This window comes from Ylistrum balloti, unplaced genomic scaffold (assembly GCF_031769215.1).
Source record: "Ylistrum balloti isolate Yb309-2 unplaced genomic scaffold, AGI_CSIRO_Ybal_v1 Utg369762, whole genome shotgun sequence".
Classification (NCBI taxonomy): Eukaryota; Metazoa; Mollusca; class Bivalvia; order Pectinida; family Pectinidae; genus Ylistrum; species Ylistrum balloti.
The window spans coordinates 760654-783435 of NW_026781960.1; the positions used below are offsets into that span (position 1 = coordinate 760654).

The following is a 22782-nucleotide window of genomic DNA, read 5'->3' on the forward strand; positions in this document are numbered from 1 at the left end:
TGGGACTGTTCGATAGTACAAAATTTCCTCTACAGCTTTGAAACATTATTGGATGCTTTAATTATCCCTTTTTCTTTTAACAAGGAATCTTTCTTCTTTGGCATAGTATAACAGCCAGGAACAAGTAATAGACTAGATAATGAAATTTTAATTATGATCAGTAAATGCCTTAATTAATACCATAAAAGATCATTATTATGTTCAAAAATATATAGCATGTTGCAAAGGGGATCATTTTGTTAAAAAACTAGAAAAGGAATGGAAAAAATGGAACACCCTCCTAGAATTATAGATTAAAGATTATTAAAAGTTATTATCTTTGATTTCTGGTAAACACAATACAACCCCTCTGTCAGTTTCTTGATTTTTATTTCAAATTACTATATATATATTAATATTTGCAAATAGATGAGCTACAGCGCAAAATCAGGATTTATTTATTGATATATATATTTTTTTTTTCATCCTTTCCTGTTTTTCTTTCTCTGCCAGTCTCCTCTGTTTTTCTTCTTTTCCTGTTTCTCTTAATAAGTTAATATATGTGTATTTTTTTGTATGTTGCAAGCTAGTGTACATGTGAGCTGTGTGATGTCTGAGTGAATATGATATGCTATGAATGTAATCAATACCATATATTGCTGAAAAAGTCTGAATCTAAAGAAAATTAAAAAAAAAAACAAAATAAATAAAAAACAAAAACAAAAACAAAAAAAAAACACCAAAGAGAGATAACTCTTACAGTACACCTAACACTGATAAGCCCCCGTAACAAAGCATACAGAAGCGTGGACCGTCACAATATATAAAGCACAGCTGACTGCTACCGTATAACTAGTTATTTTCATGAGTCGGAAATTTGGCGATCTAAATTTAAAAGAATGTCTCTCATTATGTCACATATTAAATTTTCGCGATCACGTTAATGTTCTACGAAATAGCGAAAATAACATGCCTGCAATAATAACAGGCTCTACCGTATCTAGATGACTTTAGGAGGTTGCTTTAATGATATAAAGGTAGAGTTTACATATCAATCTTTCATTTCATATTTTGTCAAAATCTTTAAACAGGTCACGAAAAAAAATCCACATGTATCTCGTCGATATTGTAACAAAGAGTTTGATCAGAAGGCAATATATAATCAGAAAACAATCCGATTGGTAATTATAAAATATCATTTTTCTCATTGGGGAACCTGACATGGCTTCTTTGAATGGACTGATATTTACATAGCGGCGATAAAACACAAGACATTTACGTCTTGAGTCAGGAGTCTCTGTGTGAATTTTCTGTTTTGTTCTTATTTTGTAAGTTTCATCGTCTTTATGTCTGAATGAAGAATAAAAACTCTGTCAGCATTTTGCTTGCTGTTTCTTGTCCAATAAATATAGCTTTTGAGTATTTCAGAGACACAGCTACATACAACGAATACAATAAGATGTTTGTCTGTATTAGGACTAACAACCATCTCCTAAATGAACACAAAACATGTCTGTGTCAAAATCGATAGACACAGCAGAAAACAATTTTTCTTGTCTGTACACCTTGTCTGTACACATTGTCAGTACACTGATCTGTACACCAAGTCTGTGCATTGATCTGTACACCTTGTCTATATACCGATCTGTACACCTTGCCTGTGTACTGATCTGTTTACCTTGCCTGTGTACCTTGTCTGTATACTGATCTGTACACCTTGTCTCTGTACACTGATCTGTACACCTTGTCTGTGTACTGATCTGAACACCTTGTCTATATACTGATATGTACACCTTGTCTGTGTACCTTGTCGGTATACTGATCTGTACACCTTGTCTCTGTACTGATATGTCACCATCTCTGTATTCTGATATGTATATATTGTATGTGTACTGATCTGTACACCTTGTCTATATACTGATCTGTACACCTTGGCTGTATTCTGATCTGTACACCTTGTCTATATACTGATCTGTACACCTTGTCTGTATTCTTATATGTACACCTTGTCTGTATACTGATATGTACACCTTGTCTATATACTGATCTGTACACCTTGTCTGTATTCTTATATGTACACCTTGTCTGTATACTGATCTGTACACCTTGTCTGTACACTGATATGTACACCTTGTCGGTATATTAATCTGTACACGTTGTCTATATACTGATCTATAAACCTTGTCTGTATACTGATCTGTACACCCAGTCTATATACTGATCTGTACACCTTGTGATCTGTACACCTTGTCTCTATACACTGATCTGTACACCTTGTCTGTGTACTGATCTGAACACCTGTCTATATACTGATATGTACCTTTTCTGTACTGATATATCTCTGTATTCTGATATGTAACTGATCTGTACACCTTGGCTATATACTGCTCTGTACACCTTGTCGGTATACTGATCTGTACAACTTGCTGGTACACTGATCTGTACACCTTATCTCTGTACTTATCTGTACACCTTGTCTGTATTCTGATATGTATATCTTGTATGTGTACTGATATGTACACCTTGTTGGTATACTGATCTGTACATCTTGTCTTTGTACCTTGTCGGTATACTGATCTGTACACCTTGTTGGTACACTGTTCTGTACACCTTGTCTCTGTACTGATCTGTACACCTTGTCTGTATTCTGATCTGTACACCCTGTCTATATACTTATCTGTACACCTTGTCTCTGTACTGATTTGTACACTTTGACAAAGATCTATATAACTCATAACGTAATAACGTATATATGATAATGATTCACATTCAAATAAGCAGGTTACTTGAAGTAGATTTCTAAAACATAGTAATATTCTCTTTTACAGGTACCAGACGACCAATAGCACAAATGGCGGATGGCCTGTAGTGGGATGATGACGTCACTACTACTATGTCATACAGTATACTGTTACTCTATCTGCCTATGTAAAGAATATATAAAGAATGTTTATATAATGTTAATGATTAATGGTCAGTACAATAATTACACGTTTTAAAAATAAAAAGTAGTCTAGTGTCGCCAAGAAAAAAAATGGTTTTGTTTAAATGTCAATCGAATTAATGTATAACTAATCTTGAATCATAAGTAATAGGATATTTATGTGTATGACCTGTGGGTTTTTTCTTTCCATTGACAGGTATATTCACGCTTTGAGTAGGGCAATATTTCCTATTTGTAAAAGAATTATTCACAGATAAACGAAAATAGTAAATTGATCATCATAGGATTATATGATGGGTATTCGGGATGGTTGTTTATGTTTTCATTTCCTATAGTTGCGTCCCACTGATCAATATAATACACTTTTCTTTGTAAATCTTTAAATTCCTCGTACAATATCTGTTTATAAAGCATTCCAAGGTAATCTATCGGTCCCAAAAACATGAAATATGTGAAAGCATGGGGACCTTTGATGAGAACACGTGAATTAGGGGAACGTTTCAAAAGCCGAATTATAGCCTGTTTAGCACTCCGGAGAAGTTCCCTGTAATTTTGAGGGTTTGTTCTTGCCACGTGACTAAACCAATGTAACACAAGAATAACGCTTTTATTTCCTGGCAAATCGTCTATTCTAGAGGCAGCAGATCGCAGATTCTTCTTGTTTTGTTCATAGCTGAAGAACGGAATTCCGTGAGGGGCCCAATACAATTCAAGTGATTCAGTTCTGTTTCCAGCCTCGGAAAATTTTTGCCATGCTTTATCCGTCACTTCCTTTTTACCAACTAATATTGTTAACTTCAGTAGCTCTGCTATACGTTGAAACCAATTTCTTATAGTGGAGTCTCCTGTCATTAGTAACGGGCGATCCTTCAAGCACTTAGCATATGATTCTCTTTTCCATGGCATCAAAGTCTTGCATAGCAACGATCGCCATTTACCATTATAAAAGTACCCGGCCGGGGTGCTGATCTGCCACGTGACTTCACTCTTAATATCACTGCATGAAACCATTGGTTCTTGCCTAGCACCAGAATCTGAGGAGAGAAAGCGAAGGCAACTTATAATATAATTCTAAGTAATGCATATTTAAAGAGAAATTTGACCATTTGTGTGTCATTTTCCCCGTAGAAAAGTAATTTAATACATCAAGTGACCAATTGCGCCCGTCTTTTGTCCATCGTCGTGGATGTTACGTCGAAATAACAACCAAGAAGCCCAAGATGCTGCTATTGAGCTTGTAGCTGCGATAAACGGCTGCCAAGTTTCTTCAAATGAATGACCTTTACCCACTTTCAAGGTCACAGGGGTCAAATGTGTTGAAATTTTCCAACAACCTCTCCGTTTTAACCAAAAGGTCCTGGTTTCTGATACTGTGCCTTTAGCATCCTGGGATGAAGACCTACTAATGTGTTCAAAGGATTGACACTGACCTACCTTCAAGGTCTCAGAGGTTAAATGTGTTAAAATCTTCACACATCTGCTCAATTAAAAAGCCAAGGACGCTGACATTGGGTCAGTAGGATGCTGGAGTGGAGACTATAAAGTTATTGAAATGAATTACCTTGAAAGCCTTTCAAGGTCAAAAAGGTCACATGTGTGTTAAGCAGTAGACCAATTCCAATAACAAAAATGCTCAATGTACTGATATGGGTCTGTAGCATTATGGATTTAATGATTACAAAGTTTATCCAAATGAATGACCTACTTCTTAATAACCAAAAGGCTAGGGTGTTGATATTAGGCCTGTAGCATGCTACAGGACTACCAAATTAGTTTAAAGAAATGACCTTGGCTATATTTATTACAATAAATGCATGCAAGAATTGGAGAAAGCGTTATCTCCGAAAAAAATGGCTTTCGGTCTACAACAACAGGCTCATGTGCTTATACGGCTCCCTAAATTGTGTAATTGTTGTCATAATTGTAACATATGTAATAAAGATGATCCTGTTACATAACTTGAGCTAACTTGTACATGCAATACAAATATAAATCGTGCATAACATTAACTGTCATCCCATGTTAAGAATTCTAAGCATGTTTAAACTGAAATAAATTATGCTAAAAAATGTTATATTTTCTATATCAACATATTATCTATATCAACTTACTAAAACATATCTTATTGCCCCGCTCCCTTTCCTATGGGAAGTGTGAGATCCGATGCCATCAAATTCATAATTTTGAAAAAATCAGTTTTGGACTAGATATAGATGTAAAGAAGATTTTAAAAAATTGAAGTCAATTTGACCCCTTTGGGCCCTGGCCATCATGTATTCTTAAAATTTGTTTTTCTTACATAATCTTTAGTATACTTTACCCCCTCCCTAAGGAATAATGTGAGATCATGCATTCCCCAATTTCAGTAAAGCATCTATAATTCTAGGATAGTTTGGAATGTTTCCAATAGAAATCAAACAAATTACATCAAAGAGAAAAAACCACAATACCAAATATACTAACCCTACACCAAATATGCTAACCCTACATAAAATGTACTAACCCTACATGAAATATACCAACCCTACACCAAAACATACTAACCCTACACCTAATATACTAACTCTATATAAAATATACTAACCCTACACCTAATATACTAACCCTATATAAAATATACTAACCCTATATAAAATATCCTAACCCTACATAAAATATACTAACCCTATATAAAATATACTAACCCTACACCTAATATACTAACCCCATATAAAATATACTAATCCTACACCAAATATACTAACCCCATATAAAATATACTAACCCTATATAAAATATACTAACCCTATATAAAATATACTAACCCTATATAAAATATACTAATCCTACACCAAATATACTAACTCTATATAAAATATACTAATCCTACACCAAATATACTAACTCTATATAAAATATACTAACCCTACACCAAATATACTAACCCTATATAAAATATCCTAACCCTACATAAAATATACTAACCCTACATAAAATATACTAACCCTACATAAAATATACTAACCCTATATAAAATATACTAACCCTATATAAAATATACTAACTCTATATAAAATATACTAACCTACACCAAATATATAACCCTATATAAAATATAACTATATAAAATATATACTACACCAAATATACTAACCCTATATAAAATATACTAACCCTATATAAAACATACTAACCCTACATAACATATTCTGACTCTATATAACATATTCTGACTCTATATAGAATATAGTTTTGAAGGCTTTATGCAATCACTCTGACATACTTACGTGTGTAACATGAGGTCACATACATATAATTTACATGATACATGGCGTAAGATAATAAGTACAAAATTACAACATTTTCTGTAAATAATGATGTTTCACTTTTGCACAATTACATAGGAAAGGAGCACAACCGAGTACAGAGATAAACTCAATAATATGAATCTACAAATTTTGTGAACATTTTTACATTAATCAAACAAACATTTATTTTAATTTGACTTGGAAAAGTGAAATAATAGTTTGGTATATATTTCTCTCTTAGACAATTTACTGGTTCATTTGGCATTTAGATAAATAATGAAAGTCATTTCCAATGTCGGAATTATTCAAAGTACAGGTTGTCTCGTGACGAGAAATACCTAATCAGCTTCCCGTTTCTACAGGTAAATGTATTCTTTTAAAGAACGAAACTTACACATAATTTTCTTATCTTTAGTATTCAGCTTAATTTCTGAATTTTTATGCATTGATCATTCAGTCTATTTTCACCAGTGTCTTAATTTCATTTTTAGAAAAGGGACATGTAGTACCAGACATAATTTAGATCAGTTTGAAAAAAATTAGCATTTGTGAGCCATTTAAATGACATGGTTCCAATTTCTCGCAAAGTATACATTAACTTTGCTAGATCATTAAGATACCACCATTTCGGACAAGTCAATACAAGAGGAATACATGTAGTTTAAACAAACAGAACAAAACAAGAGCAAAACAATGATTTACCGCTAAAACTGATAAAGAAGATACAATAAAAAAGTATATAAATTTTGGATGTACATTACAAATATTTGTGTAAAACAAAAAATCTTTAAAAAGATGTTTATTTCACGGTCTTAGATAAATACATAGAATACATGTTTAATTGCTTTATTATTTAATATTACGATACTTTCCCTAAGACAAATTTTCGCTTATTATTTTCTCTCATGTACTTGATCAACCGGTATCCCTGACTGCATAGTAGTCCTATTGAACGTTTCCGGTAACTCTGAGGTCATAGGTCAACTGGATATAAAACACCACATCCGGGTTCTTCAGCAATGGCGATCGTTTGTGTTATGCTTAGTGTAAGTGACTTGAATTGACAAAAAAAATGACGTCCAGTACTGTAAACGAATTGATCTGATACTGAAGCAAATGTTTCTTATTTTCGCTCATGGAGTTTCATTGATTTTTTTTTATGAAAAAAACCCCATTTTCTTCGAAAGATTTGTACAAAAACATTTGACCCCGACGTTTAACTGCCAAGTGCTAGGCCTTTACGACATCAAAAGCATAGAAGTTTTTCTAGATGATTTCATTACCTCAATCATCGATTGTAGCCAGGAAAAAAAAACGAGTATGTATGTGTATTCTGGTCCCCAATCGACAATTAAGGTACAATTCAAATCATCTAGGCAAGTTGTTTGAAGCACAGGGATTTGTTAAAAACTTTAATTACGGGTCACAACCACACGTACATCGCCACCGGCAAAAAATGAAAAGGTAAAGTAAGTGCTGAAAAACTTCATTTTGAAAATTTGCGATACTGGCAGAGATCTCACATACTGACTAACTTCCTCCTTTGTGTATGTTAACGTGTGGCTGGCCGTACGTTTTGTTAACAATGCAAGCGCCTGTGGTTGGAGTTACCATTTAGGGTCAGAGTACCCAAATTGGAACACTTTCGATAAATCCGGTATAACACTTCTAATTTCATAATACAAATAAATGTAATGTTTACTCAATTAAATTTGAAGTAATTTTATGCATTTTGAGTAAATTTCATCTGCCTACTCACTGCCATTGCTCATAAACTCGAGTGAAATATTGAAAAAGTGAAACGGAAAAAAGAATGGGAATAGCACTACATGGAAAACTGCACATTCAGACATTTAGGAGCATTGTCAAAACATTTCAACATGAAGATTTTTTTTTCAAATATCTAAATTACTTTCATAAACTGCTGTTTATAATGAAGTGTTTAAATTTGGGTACTCGTGCCTATTAGAATGTCAATATGAGCTAGTCTGGTTGTTTTGTGGTCTATCACATATGGGTGATCTTGTGGTGGTGCAAATGAAAGCGCACTTGCCTTACACCAAGGCGGCCAGGGTTCGATTCCCCGATTGGACGTGAAAAGGTATGGGGTCACCTGCCCAGCCGCATTGGGTTTCATCCGGGTTCTCCGGTTTCCTCCCACACAAAGATCCCTTGTGCGCTAACATCCGGACCAGCAAGAGTGATTGATATCAATTTGTTTCATAATTGTTGAAAAATAAATAGTTTATATGTATAGCCACACGCACTGCACATAACTATCAAGAAAATGAAACAAAAGCAGAAAGTATGTATCCATGAAATATTAGCTGAAAGTTAGAAAATAAACAACTCAGTTAAAGATATTCACCAATCTTGGTACTTATTGTGTATTAATGAACCAATTATTTTTAAACAAGCGTACAAAGGAGATAAACTTCATAAAAATGTCTATTATTAGATTTTATTTTAGATGTTGATCACCTGTTGCTCATGCATGCACATTCATTTTACTTTTTAAGAGAATGATGTATAAATACTTGATTTTTAATACTTCAAATTAATATGTTTAACCAAAAAAATGTTGTTTGCCTGCATGGGCATATAGATCAAGTTCTAAAAATATTTTGGTTTTTTATAACATTTATACATTTTTATGATATTAATAGCTCCATGTGCTAGCAAATTATTATTTAGTGATGGATCCAGAATATCCAGATACAGTAATTTGCTTTGATCAAAAGTAAACCCCTAACACTAATTAAATTTGATCAAGTTTATTACAACAAGATAGTAACTCTAAAACCAATACATACAATACATGAAATAAAACACTAATAAACCATATAATAATACAGTACATACACATCTACTTACTTACATGTACAATACAACGTAGTTATTTTCTGCTACAGGTCTTTTTTTACATCATTAATTTTTAAAATTTTCACACCCGGGTTAAATAAGGGAAATATGATGTTTAAATTTGGTCAGTTTTCTGCAGTGTTGTTGACAGTTTTGACGTGTTATTTATTGTAAATACAACTGCCGACATTTTGTTTCTGCATTGAAATTGAAAGATTTATACCAGCTATCATGTCAGCAAGAATCTGCTGTGTTGTGTTTTTGGCTGCACCAACGGTGTCCCAGAACTGAAGAAATTGAAATCCAAAATATGTGAAACACATGGGTGATACTTTGGCACAGGATGTTATGTATTTGAACAACCGTTGTTTTCTTTTTGCTTTTCCAACCTTCCTAAAGGACAGCCATGCGAGAAATATATGGATAAAGAATGTTAACAGAGGTGGGATGGATGGTGCTATTTCCTGGACCATGGTGTAAGATATGTGTAAATATATAAATATAAATTATGATGAACAATATAAAAATATGTGACACAAAAGTTTCAGTGAAAAAAGTAAAAACAAAAAACAATGGATAAACATACAAATGTAAACGTAAAATCCGCAGGCCGCCATGTTTATCGCGACGGAATGTTTATATCCAGTTGACCTTTGACATGCATATATAATGACCTAAAACAAGATGGCGGACGTGTGTGTGTGCAATAGGACTATTAAGGGATTTTTGTTTTCATTGTGATCGTGATTTCAGATTTTTCTCCAGTACAGGTCGTCATAGGAAAAATATTGGAATACTTACTACTTAGGACAGTTACTCTTGATACTCTTTTCTTGAAATACTTGTATTTCCTGAAGTGAAAAAAATCATGGATTGCCTATTACCGCTGTAGTTATATTGAGGGAAAACTGCTCCTTTGCGGAACGTTTTATTCGAAACGGGTTTTTTTCATATTTTTGTTTTAGAAGTTTTGATAATGCATTTTCAAAATTGGTACTGAAAAAAATGGTTGAAGAGCAGCCATTTTTTATTTTGACAGGGAAGTTTTGTAATCGATATTTCCTAATAAGCGCCAGATATAATTCAAAGTAGACAAGAGAAAAGAAGACAAAAGAAATGGAAATGGAATTCTAGAAACATCCATCCTTTTGTCGTTTTAATGGAATTATCAGAACCAGTTAAACACTTGAAATGTGATATTCGAATAAACTTAATGGTTATCAACGTAAAATCAATTTTAATTACCATAAACTTATGTTTTAAAAGTAATATTCACTTACCAAAATAATGACTGGTGTTTTTCGCTGCATGGGTACTGAAGTGCTCGTTCATATACAATCCAATCTTCACAACTCAAATTGAAAGGTTTTCCACAGAAAAAAGACATATTGTAAATCTGGGCCGTAAAGTTACAGTATTCTATCACGTGAGGAATATTTGGTAAAACGCTACATAAAGTTGTCTCCGTCCTATTACCTTTCCGAAATCCTGCTTTAAGGAACATAATTAAACCATATTTATGCACAATATTCATGAAAATTCCAACGTGTTCCTTTGTATTTGCGATAGAAAACATCACTTCTGGTTTTCCAGCCCACATAGCTTTAACAACCCCTGTGTATGATCCGTCACCATGGTCAGTCACATGACCGGAAACCGATGCATTAACTGAAGGTTCTCGAAGCCACACCCGGAGTATATCACCTCCCATTTTAGACCTCTCTCCTCTGCCGTTGTACAACACAATATCGACTATTATGTCATCTCCAACGCTGACGTTGCTGCTTCTGACGGTTATTACTGAATTTGAAATGTTTACTAACGAATGGAAGTCCTTGTAATCTTTGAATTCCATATACGTGTTAATTCCATACAACGTATACACCGACATATTCACTTTTGGAATGAATTTTATTATGGAAGTTACATCTGAATTGCTTAGATTAGAAGCTTGTATTGGTATGGCCGAGGGTACATCAGACTTATATATTTCTTTTATGTCCGGGACCACTGCTGGGTCGAACCTGTAAAATACATACATAAATCTTATATAGAAGGGATAACAGATATTCCTCAAGAAGATGATACTCCCGGACACAATTAACTGCTGTCATACATGTACAGAAATATTACAGGTATAACATAGTGTTTCCTTGTTTATTTTATCAATATATACTAAACAAAAAAGAAAGGTAACACTACTTTATTCTGTGATTAATTAATTAACCCCTTCATAAATCCTTACCAATCATGTACGAATAAAGTAATTGATCAATTCTGATAAAACTGCAGTCATGGTTCATTATAAAATTTTGCGTTCAGTTGATTTTATTCGACTGTAAAGGACGTTGGTTACAAAGGTAACACCATCAGTAACGGGTATGGCCACCGTTTGCGAAGTAAACAGCATTGCAGTGTCGTCGCATGGAACTCGTAAACCGGCGGATAATTCGAGGAGAGATGTTGTTCCATTCAGCGATTAAGGCTTGGGCCAGCTCCTGCAAGTTTGACGGCTGATTTTGACGTTCTCTCACGCGTTGCCCAAGAACGTCCAAGACATGCTCAATCGGTGACAAATCAGGTGATTTAGATAGCCAATCTAACACCTGTACGTTATTTTGCTGCAAGAAAGTTCTGCTGACGCGACTGGTATGCGCTGGTGCGTTATCCTGTTGAAAAATGGCGCCAACGCCATGGCGTCCTAAGAATAGCAGAACCACTGGTCTTAAAATTTCGTCCCGATATCGAATACCGGTTAAATTGCCATTTAACACAAGAAGCCTGGTACGAGTCCCCCCACAAATACCACCCCAAACCATTACACTTCCGCCGCCAAAGCGGTCCGGTTCTGCGACGCAGCAGTTCGCAAAATGCTCACCTCGTCGCCTCAACACTCTGCGCCTTCCGTCACTGTGTTGCAGACAAAACCTGGACTCATCTGAAAACAGAACATTGTTCCATTGTCGTAAGGCCCAACGACGGTGAGCACGGGTCCAGTTACGCCGATTATTACGGTGACGTCGCAACAAATTGGGTCCAGTGTAGGGACGCCGCGCTTTCAGTTGGTAGGCCCTCATCCTATTGCGGACTGTTTGGGGTGACAGTTTCTACTGTGGTTACGAATCAATTGCGCAAGTGTATCAATGGTATACGACGGTCATCCCTGGCGGTCGTTTCACGGGGTCGGCAGCTACGGGGACGATCGGGCATAATGATAAAGATGCCCTTTCTCTCTGTATTTGTGACGGCCGGGGCATAATGATAAAATGATAGATAGCAAGATTACAGCCCTTTCTCTCTGTATTTGTGACAGCCGGGGCATAATGATAAAGGTGTGATTTCTAAGCCCTAAGGATCTAAGGAACAGTTGTTAGTTTGAATGTTTATGAAATTCAAGCGAAAAACCTCGTGCAGCTCTTTCGCTAATACAGACTTTCACGCTTGAATGATTTTGGTAACCCCCTTGGATTTTGTAATGTAAAACATTACCATTTTCTAATATTGCACAAACGTCATTTTGTTTTTCACTCATTTACAGGTATTCACCAAGGAAACATGATAACCTTTCTTTTTTTGTTGAGTATATGTTGTACGCAAATAATGAGAATAATAAGCCGCACAGTGCATGGTGTAGGCTTGTTAGTTAGAGACCCGTACACGCGTGATGTTTATTAGCGAAACGATGTGACAGTATTGCCGTTTCTGACATAACTACTGTATAATCATCGTAAAGCAAAATAAATGATTTAACAAATATACCCATATGCTCCTTAAATAGAGTATCAATATTAAAAAGTTGCTCAACGTTATTATGCATGAAAACATCTTCAAGATCATTCAAATATAAAGAAAATAAAAATGGGGAGAGATTTTCGCCTTATTTTACTTCGACACGGCGTGTGAAGAAATCAGTCATACCACTAGCAGTTTTTAGACACGATTTGGTATAAAGGTAAAAATTAATAATAACTTGATGTAATTTCCCAGTAATGTTATTTTTAACAACATTTGCCATAAACGAACCCTCCAAACAGTATCGAAAGCTTTTCTGAAATTAGTCCGGTGGCAGATACAATCAGGCGTGCTTCGCAGTCCGTACAAGGTTTTGTTTTGCTGTTTCTATATCTCTGATATGAGCTTTTTCAAACTCTGTATGATGCCACTCTGTCCTCTTTAGGCAATCCGAACAATATGCAAATGAAGGCCGCCATTACTGATGTTTTTATCTCTTTCTCAGTAACAATGTATCGAAATAATTTTGGTGTCTATCCCCATGTTTAAAGTATCGGATTAGGCCATTCCATTATTGATCACAACTGTATTTTCTGCTAAGAATAGACAATCAACTTCAGCGTGTATGTGAATCGTCAAAGAACACACCAGTCATGAACACGTCGGATGTGCTCATTCTGGCAGTGTACTTCCCCGTGACATACACAAAACATTATGCACGGCAGGTGAACTTTGTAGCATCCATACATTGCTGTCGAACAAGGATTATTCATACCACAACTACACCTTCTCATTTCCAGCACCTCCGGTGGAGCAACACTGACGTCTGGTTGCACTGTTAGTGGGGTCAAGCATCTGGTACGGTCGTCACGTACCCATCTTAAGCTCTGCAGCCTTTGTTACGTTTTTTCTGTCTATCCTTCTTGGCCAGAACTCTCCCCGGACCTCAGACATGTTCGACTTGACCGTTCCTTTGACCCCGTAGCATGCAGCCATGAATGCTGTTGCTTCTTGAATGATGTCACCCATGTCCGCAGATACTACACCCAATTTCTGCAGTGCTATACCACTCTTGAGAACTTTGATAACTGTGCTTTTTCCTATTCCGAAGCACTGAGCGACAGTGTCATAGTCTGAAAGGACATGAGCGGCTGGCAGTTGTGTGAACAAGTGTCCATTTTCATTTGCAGTGGGCCCCAATGTCTAAAGTAACTCGTTCAGCTCTTTGTCCTTCCATTGTAAGACTACAAGTTAAAATCTGGAGGGTTGTGACTCTACCGCTTAAGGTTTTTGTAACAATGTTTCCGATGAGAGCGGCTGGTAAAGTAAGGTCCAATTTTTTGGAAAGCTTTGACAGCAATGATAACACAGACACAGAATGTCCATATTGACTCTGGCATGATACTCCTTTCATCAACTAATGTTTTCTTTACATCATTTACAATCTGGTTGGCAATTTTTTTTCAATCCTGTTTCAACATCATCTTCATCACTGCTCTGCACTAGCCTCAACAAACTTGATGCTTTACTTCGAAATATAGTATTTTTAAGGGCTCCGACCTGTTTTACAAGATATAGCTGACTACAAGTTTGACACCCTCAAGGATTTTGACCAGCTGTGTCAGTCCATACGTCGCATTGTGAATTCGAGAGGATTATTACCTGCTAAGAAGGGATTTACTTCATCACAGTCTCAACTCAAGATAATGACTGCTGCTACACCATCTCCAACTGACAGTAACTCGGACATGTCAGAGTTGAGGGGTATGATGCAGCAGTTTATTTCGCGCTTTGGCAAGTTCGAAAGTAAGAAAAAAAAATCGAAGACCTCAGCATCTTCCAATAGGCAACAAGACATAGTAGTGATCAACATGGTAGGCATCAACGGCGTGGCAGCAATTACTACCAGACAGAATATCCAGAGTCTACATACTTCTGTGACAAAACCGATTTCAGCCTGGTGGTGGGCCCCAGTCCAATCGGGGGGTGGGGGTGAGGTCAACATCATCAGGATGCAATGAGAAATCTTTGGCCAGGGTGTGTTACCGTTGCTGACAGTATGGCCATTTACGTATTGGATGTCGGGTCATCATGGACTACAGCTGACGTCATCATTTAAACTAGAGGAAACCTGTGGTGGAGGCGTGCCCGTAGGCTACAGGAGGAAACGCCAAATATGTAAATATATATTTATATATACTGCCATGGACAGACTTAATGAAAAGCACTTTTGGACACACGAGCCGCTGTTTCAAGTGTCACGGAGAACTTATACCGGTTTCATCTAAGTGGATTTACACTACATCCTCTTAAGGATGGAGCATTGAAGAAACAGGTGGCAGGTGGCAAATTGCTACCCTACCTGGATTATGTGGAAGTTGGGATTAGAGTGGACAAGCATTATATGGATGAAGATTCGAAGAGCCGACACGGAGTTCAACAATTTAGTTCCTGTGTTACTTGTTGTATCCGACACGGAGTTAAACAATTTAGTTCTTGTGGTACTTGTTGTACCCGACATGGAATTCAACAATTTAGTTCCTGTGTTACTTGTTGTATCCGACACGGAGTTAAACAATTTAGTTCTTGTGGTACTTGTTGTACCCGACATGGAATTCAACAATTTAGTTCCTGTGTTACTTGTTGTACCCGACACGGAGTTCAACAATTTAGTTCCTGTGTTACTTGTTGTACCCGACACGGAATTCAACAATTTAGTTCCTGTGTTACTTGTACCCGACACGGAGTTCAACAATTTAGTTCCTGTGTTACTTGTTGTACCCGACACGGAGTTCAACAATTTAGTTCCTGTGTTACTTGTTGTAACCGACACGGAGTTCAACAATTTAGTTCCTTTGTTACTTGTTGTACCCGACACGGAGTTCAACAATTTAGTTCCTATGTTACTTGTTGTACCCGACACGGAGTTCAACAATTTAGTTCCTATGTTACTTGTTGTACCTGACACGGAATTCAACAATTTTGTTCCTGTGTTACTTGTTGTATCCGACACGGAGTTCAACAATTCAGTTCCTGTGTTACTTGTTGTACCCGACACGGAGTTCAACAATTTAGTTCCTGTGTTACTTGGAACTAATGTTTTGTCTTATTTGATGCAGCAGTGTGAGGAATGGTTTGATTTTTGCAGGAAGCACCGCTCACGACCCAATTGTATTTATCATTTAGTTGTATATCTGTAAGAGAAAGACAGCTGGTACATAACAATGATCAACTTGTGATAGTAAGAAGTGATGAAAATCGGAACATAGTGATTCCTCCAATCGGAAAGATGGACATTGCTTGTAAGCTGGATAAACAGATTCCATATTCGGAAGTCTGTGCTTTGCTGCATTCTACTTCAAACTCAGTTCTTCCAGAGGATCTAGGTGTTTCTCAAACTATTTGCATCTATACCTATTAGTATCAGCATAATGGCACTTTTTTGTCAATGTTTTAAATATTACTACCAGAACCGTTGTTTTGGCTCCCGTTCAGTTGTATGTGAGCTACAGTCCCTGTGTGTATCCAGCAGCAGCTGGCAGCCTGCGATACTAAGAAGGACGACCACAGCATATTAGACCAAGTTTCATTCTCATCGGTACTGGTTGATATACTTCGGAGAGGATCTGCAACAACTTCTGACATGTGGAGTCATCCGGAAATCTTATTCACCATGGGCATCTGGAGTAGTTCTTGTAAGGAAGCGTGATGGAAAATTACGCATGTGCATCGACTATCGTCAGACGAACAGCCAGAAAATCAAAGATGCACATGTCTTGCCGTTAATAGAGGATCTGTACTTGACATGAAGAGCGGCTACCATCAGGTAGAGATAGCTGAAGAGCACAAGGAGCGGACCGCATTAACTGTTGGACCGTCGGTTTGGCCAACGCTCCTGCTAAATGACAATGCTTGATGGAACAGTGCTTGGATAAGTTACATATGGTGGATTGTTTTATATACTTAAATGACCTAATCATATTCAGCAAGACCTTTGAGGAACTCATTGAAAAGTTAGACCGCGTGCTAACCAGAATTAGGAAGTGTGGAATTCAATAATCACGAAGAAATATACGTTCTCCCAGCAGAGGGTTAAGCACATCGGATTTATTATGTCTTCGGAGGGAATTGAGGCAGATCCTGATAAGATTCAGAAAATAGTTAATTGGAAAACACCCAGAAGACGTTCGCCGATTCTCAGGTTTTACTGGTAATTATCGGAAGTTTAAAAAGGATTTTTCACAGATTGCCAGACCTTTAACCGACATCATGCCCACTCCAGAGAAGAAATATAAGAGGACATATGAAATTGGTGTTGGAAATGGGGAACGGAGCAATAGGAGGCATTGGATTATTTAAAATCTGCCCTGACATCACCATCGATCCTCGCATACCCAGATTACACAAAGCCGTTTGAGCTGCACACAGACGCCTGTCACAAAGGACTTGGAGCGGTCATGTTCAAGACACAGGACAAAAAAACAAATGGTCATCGCATATACAGAAGATTTCTGACCAAGTCAGAAAAAAAATATCCAGTTTACAAGTTGGAATTCCTGGCTCTGAAGTGGGCTGTGACTGAAAAGTTTAAAGACTACCTCTATAACAATGAGTTCTAGATCTTGACTGACAACTTATGTGTTGACCAGCGCCAAACCAGATCCAACTGGACATCGTTGGCTAGCAGCCCCAGTAGCATTTAACTTAATTATTAAGAACCTTCCTGGGAAAGCCAATTTGATTTCTACTGTTGATACCAGAAATATACCGGATACTGTCAATAACAAATCTATATATAGAGTCGTATACGGTTACAATATTTTACTGCAATCACAATAAGATATGGTGTCACTCGAGAACGGACAGATTAGGGCCTATATATATAGTTCTTTCTGAGGAAATAGACAACTGTTACCTCCTCTCCTAGTTTATTTTGGCAGTCGTGCGGTTTTTGTTTTACCACGAACCACTACTACAGTCCATGCTTCTGTTACTGAAATGTATAATATTGACACGATTGGCATGCCTTTGATTCTAACTTCAGTATACCGATTTTACATGATTGATAGTGATGTGGTATTGTATTGAAATATGCATTTAGTAAAACTTTTTTTTTTGTTCAATCGTGAAAATATGTCGTGTGACAACTCGTGAAACAAAAATACTTTTTTTACTAACAATTGTCATTGTCAATTTAATTATTAGAAGTAAAATACATTGTTTATTTTGATAATTCAGAGTACCGTGATAAAAACCTTACACCAAACAATATTGATACCCCTTTTACAAGTATATAGATAAGAAGTTTTCTTTGCCACGTCTCTTTATGTCTAAAATTGGCATTGAAAAACTGAACAAATAGAACGTATCGATATACAAGTTGGTATAATGAAACTATTTATAAATCAACATACTAACAATTTGTATACACAAATCTGTATTTTCTTCATAGTACTTTTCATTTTTGTAGTCATGGATGTGCATATACGGGCAGAGTATAGAGACGTGTTCATGTAATTTTGACTTAATTAGAATAAATCGAGGAGCTTCTTAAATTTTCTTTTGCAAAGTTATATACTAAGATAAATATATTGAATCTAATTTCAATTAGGTTAGATTAACTTGATCTCAATGTTGATTTCCATATTTCCACATTATATGTAACACTTAACGATGGCATATTTTATTTTATATTGTTTATATTTCTATATTTTCCTTCATTATGGAAAATACATATTTCTCATTTACTATCTCGATCTGTCTCTCTTTATCTCTCTTTGTGACCTGTACTTTAATTCTTTATCTCCTCTCTAGAGATTTTCCCCGACAAATCAATACAACCCTGGTAATAACCTAAAAGTAATGACAAAGGTAGACCTAGATATAGATAGTAGTAATGTAGAATAATTTTTAATGTCAGAAAACATAACAATTGCTTTTGTTAATTGCCAGGGATTTGGGGACTATAAGAAAAGAAAAAGTGTCTTAGCATACATTAGAGATAAAAAATATGATATATACTGTCTACAAGATACTCTCGTCACAACATATCTAGATAACAGGATAAGAATGGGGATATGATTGAAATGTTAGAAATCATAGGTCAAATTCAAGAGGGTTAGCAACTTTGATCAATAATCTAAAAAAGATGGTTTGGAATCTACTGTTAGATACTTTTGATTTTAGACATACTAACAATCAAAATGCAAAAGATAAGTTGTTTAATATCATCAATGAATGTGATCTAGTTGACGCATGTAGGGAATTGGTGCCAGATACTAAAAGATTTACAAGGAGACGGGAAAACCCACAAAACATGCACGACTTGATTTTTTTCTAACTTCAAGAAACTTACTGTCAAATACTATAAATTGTACTATTGAATCAACTTACATATCAGACGATACTAACATTAAAATTGCAGGAATTTGAAAGAGATAAGTCTTTTGAAATTCAACAACTCTTTATTAAGTGATACAGATTATGGAAATCATTTGAAGATGAAAAGAAACAGTCAAGAAAACAATTAAAGATGTAAAGAAACAGTTAAGAAAACAATTAGAGATGTAAAGAAACAGTTAAGAAAACAATTAAAGATGTAAAGAAACAGTTAAGAAAACAATTAAAGATGTTAAGAAACAGTTAAGAAAGTAATTAAAGATGTAAAGAAGCAGTTAAGAAAACAATTAAAGATGTAAAGAAACAGTTAAGAAAGTAATTAAAGATGTAAAGAAACAGTGAAAAAAACAATTAAAGATGTAAAGAAACAGTGAAGAAAACAATTAAAGATGTAAAGAAACAGTGAAGAAAACAATTAAAGATGTAAAGAAACAGTTAAGAAAACAATTAAAGATGTAAAGAAACAGTGAAGAAAACAATTAAAGATGTAAAGAAACAGTTAAGAAAACAATTAAAAATGTAAAGATACAGGTAAGAAAACAATTAAAGATGTAATGAAACAGGTAAGAAAACAATTAAAAATGTAAAGATACAGGTAAGAAAACAATTAAAGATGTAAAGAAACAGGTAAGAAAACAATTAAAGATGTAAAGAAACAGTATGCAGTTCTCCAATATATAATGTAAGCCACTTAGATAATATAAACGAAAATGAAATACAATTTATTATTGAAGATCAATATTAACTCAAATTTACTGATTTCATAACTAATTTTAGATTATAGAAGTTTAAGTACTACAATGTTATTAAACACTGTTGGATAAAACAAAAACTGAAATAATTAAAGTATAGAGCATATAAGAAACTATGGTATAGATAGAACAGGTACATGATATATACAATTAACCGAGTCATATGGCCGACATACGAAGGAATTAAAAATATCGGTTTTTGGTAAATCAGTGGAAATGACTACAAATTTTTTTTTTAAAAAATACCTACCTCGGTAGGAAACAGGTTATCCATATTATGACTATTAGTGCACCACAGAAAAGTATCCTTCGAAAGTACACAGATTCGGTCACAGACATGTTAACTGTTATTACCTACAGCTTGGTAACGCTCAATAGCATAGAATAAAAATGAAGCGATTGAACATGTATAACGTGGCGAAGGCTCTACCTTCCATCGATTGGCGGATCCCTTTGTCGGGACCGTCTCGAAACATTTTTTGGCCACCTAAGTTAAATTTTGTGCATGTATTTATAAATTACTATATTTCTTTTACCTGTGTATTTACATGTAAGCATGTTCCCATACTGTTGACCAGGTATGGCAAACTGTTTTTAGTCAAGTGACCACCGGTATGACAGTTTTCTTCGTTAGTAGTGTTCCTTTGTTTGGTCAGACAGAACATGACTATTCCATCGTACAAACGCGTGTTTGACACTGTGCTCCTATATTTAAAGGCACTGTCACACTCTAGCGTATAAAGTCAGTGTATGAGGAACGTATCGAATATTTCGAAAAATTGTTTATACACACACCTTTTCAGCGTACGAGGTCGATTTTTGGTAATGACTGTTAGAGTAACGTGAGCCTAGCGACATCATTAAGGATCATGTTCATGTTGGATACCCCTCCTCCAAATCTTGACATGTGACTTTTTTGAGATCTGAGAGGAAATTAATAATATGCGTGTGTCCTTCACTATTTTGTGTTATTGATTTAAATGTGCAATACAAGTAAGTTAAAAGGTTAGATAGAGTTTATGTTCATGTTATGTGGGGCGACACCAATACTCCCTAGCTAATTACTAGACCTACTCACACCAGCTTAGCTACAGTCACACACATTTATGTATAACAGCTAAATATATGTATTTCCTCGCGGAATGGTTTGTTAAAGGCTGCCCAGTTTCTCCTTTGTCTTTGATGCCTACGTTAAAGCATAATCTGAATAATCAGCTTGCATGCATTTTAGAATTACCACAAGAAGGCAAATTGTGTAACTGTATACAGATCACGACACAGACTATTTGAGTCGACTTCTCTGTACACACTAACACTATAGTAATTTGATTTCTCTGTCATGGTAGGCATAAATACCGACAGTTCTGATTTCTCTGTCATTGTAGGCAGAAATACTCACAGTTTGTAATGAATGTAGTATGGATTCTTGGTCACTATAAGCTGATGTTTTTCACTGATAGACGACAACAATAAGAAAGCGCTTGAAAAGTAGTTAGCAGCCGGTGCATCCTCGGGTACACCTATGAACTCTCATCAGTGATATAACAATAATGTCAGTCTACAATTTCACAATATGGGCCGTTCTCAGTATCACATGCCTACATATCCTAGCCAGCAGGGCATGGGAGCTTCAAATTATTAATTTCTAGCGTCTACGCCTATTTCCAACGTTGATACTCTTACCAGCAAGCTCAGTAAATTGGATGTTGTTGCGAAATCTCTCATAGGTATAAAAGAAGTCTTCATTAACTATCAGAGTGAACGAGCTGGAAAATTTTCAACCCTTTTTAAACAAAACATTCGAGGATCACTGTAAAAATAACGTAAAACAGGATGTCTCATCGCTTCAGAAAACCATAGATTCTCTTAAGGATGATATGAATGAAATGTGCGGGAGAATATCCTTTTCTTTGGCGTTACTGAGAATGGGGGACCTGATTTTGAAATGGTCAATGGCGTTAGAACAACCTTAGAAGATTGTGACGGTAAAGTTGTCTGTGTTATCTAGGAGAAACTCGATATCAGAGAAGTTTTTGTGAAACGGACCCACAGGTTCGGTACTAAAGCTGAGGGTAAAACCAGGCACATTATTGCAAAGTTCTATAGGAGGGACCAAAAACATGATTCGGCAATTAACGTCACGAAAATTAAATTTGGATATCAAATTCTTGTCCTGGAACATCAATGCCGGACTAAACAATAAGCGAAAGTCTGCACATTTTTGTAATTATATCAATTAATTTTTTTTACAATATAAGGGTCTTGTCTCTGCCATCAAAACTCAAATGCATCAAATACTATCTCCATCCCCTCTATAATCTATCCCTGAATCTACGAATCTTTCTTGGAGACAAAAAAAGGTCAAGAAGGTTTTATGATACATTAATTAAATGTGACGTGTTACCAAAGAATGGAATAGTATATTTGATGACATAGATAAACAAACTTGGGATAAGTACTATCTTATGCCATTCTTTGTAACAACAAATACAAAACTTCAATGGTTCCAGTATAGGGTAATCCACCAGGCATTAGCAACAAACTCCCATTTTTTTAAAATTAGAGTAGTTATTTCCCGTCTTTGTGTGTTGTGTAACTCAGAGCAAGAAACAAGCTTTCATCTGCTTTGGGAATGTCAGGAAGTACAAAAACTATTACATAGTCTTGATATTTTATTAGAAACTCTACATATCCCTTTCTCACTTAATAAACAAACTTTTATTTTTGGTCTCCTTCATCACAACTCCCTTCCTGGTAACCGAGTACACAATGAAATAATAATTATTATTAAGCAGTATTTTTACAAGATGAGATGCTTACACCATTC

At 35.6% G+C, this 22782-nt stretch overlaps 1 protein-coding gene across 1 annotated transcript; it reads right to left on the reverse strand.

Moving 5' to 3' along the window:
• Nucleotides 1-3166: 3166 nt before the first annotated feature.
• LOC132543709 (NXPE family member 3-like) lies at nt 3167-20294 on the reverse strand. Its single transcript, XM_060207227.1, has 4 exons — nt 20206-20294; nt 10353-11096; nt 9874-9923; nt 3167-3957 (listed from the first exon to the last, which is right to left on the reverse strand). The coding sequence occupies exons 1-4, from the start codon at nt 20292-20294 to the stop codon at nt 3167-3169; spliced, it is 1674 nt and encodes a 557-aa protein (XP_060063210.1).
• Nucleotides 20295-22782: the final 2488 nt, after the last annotated feature.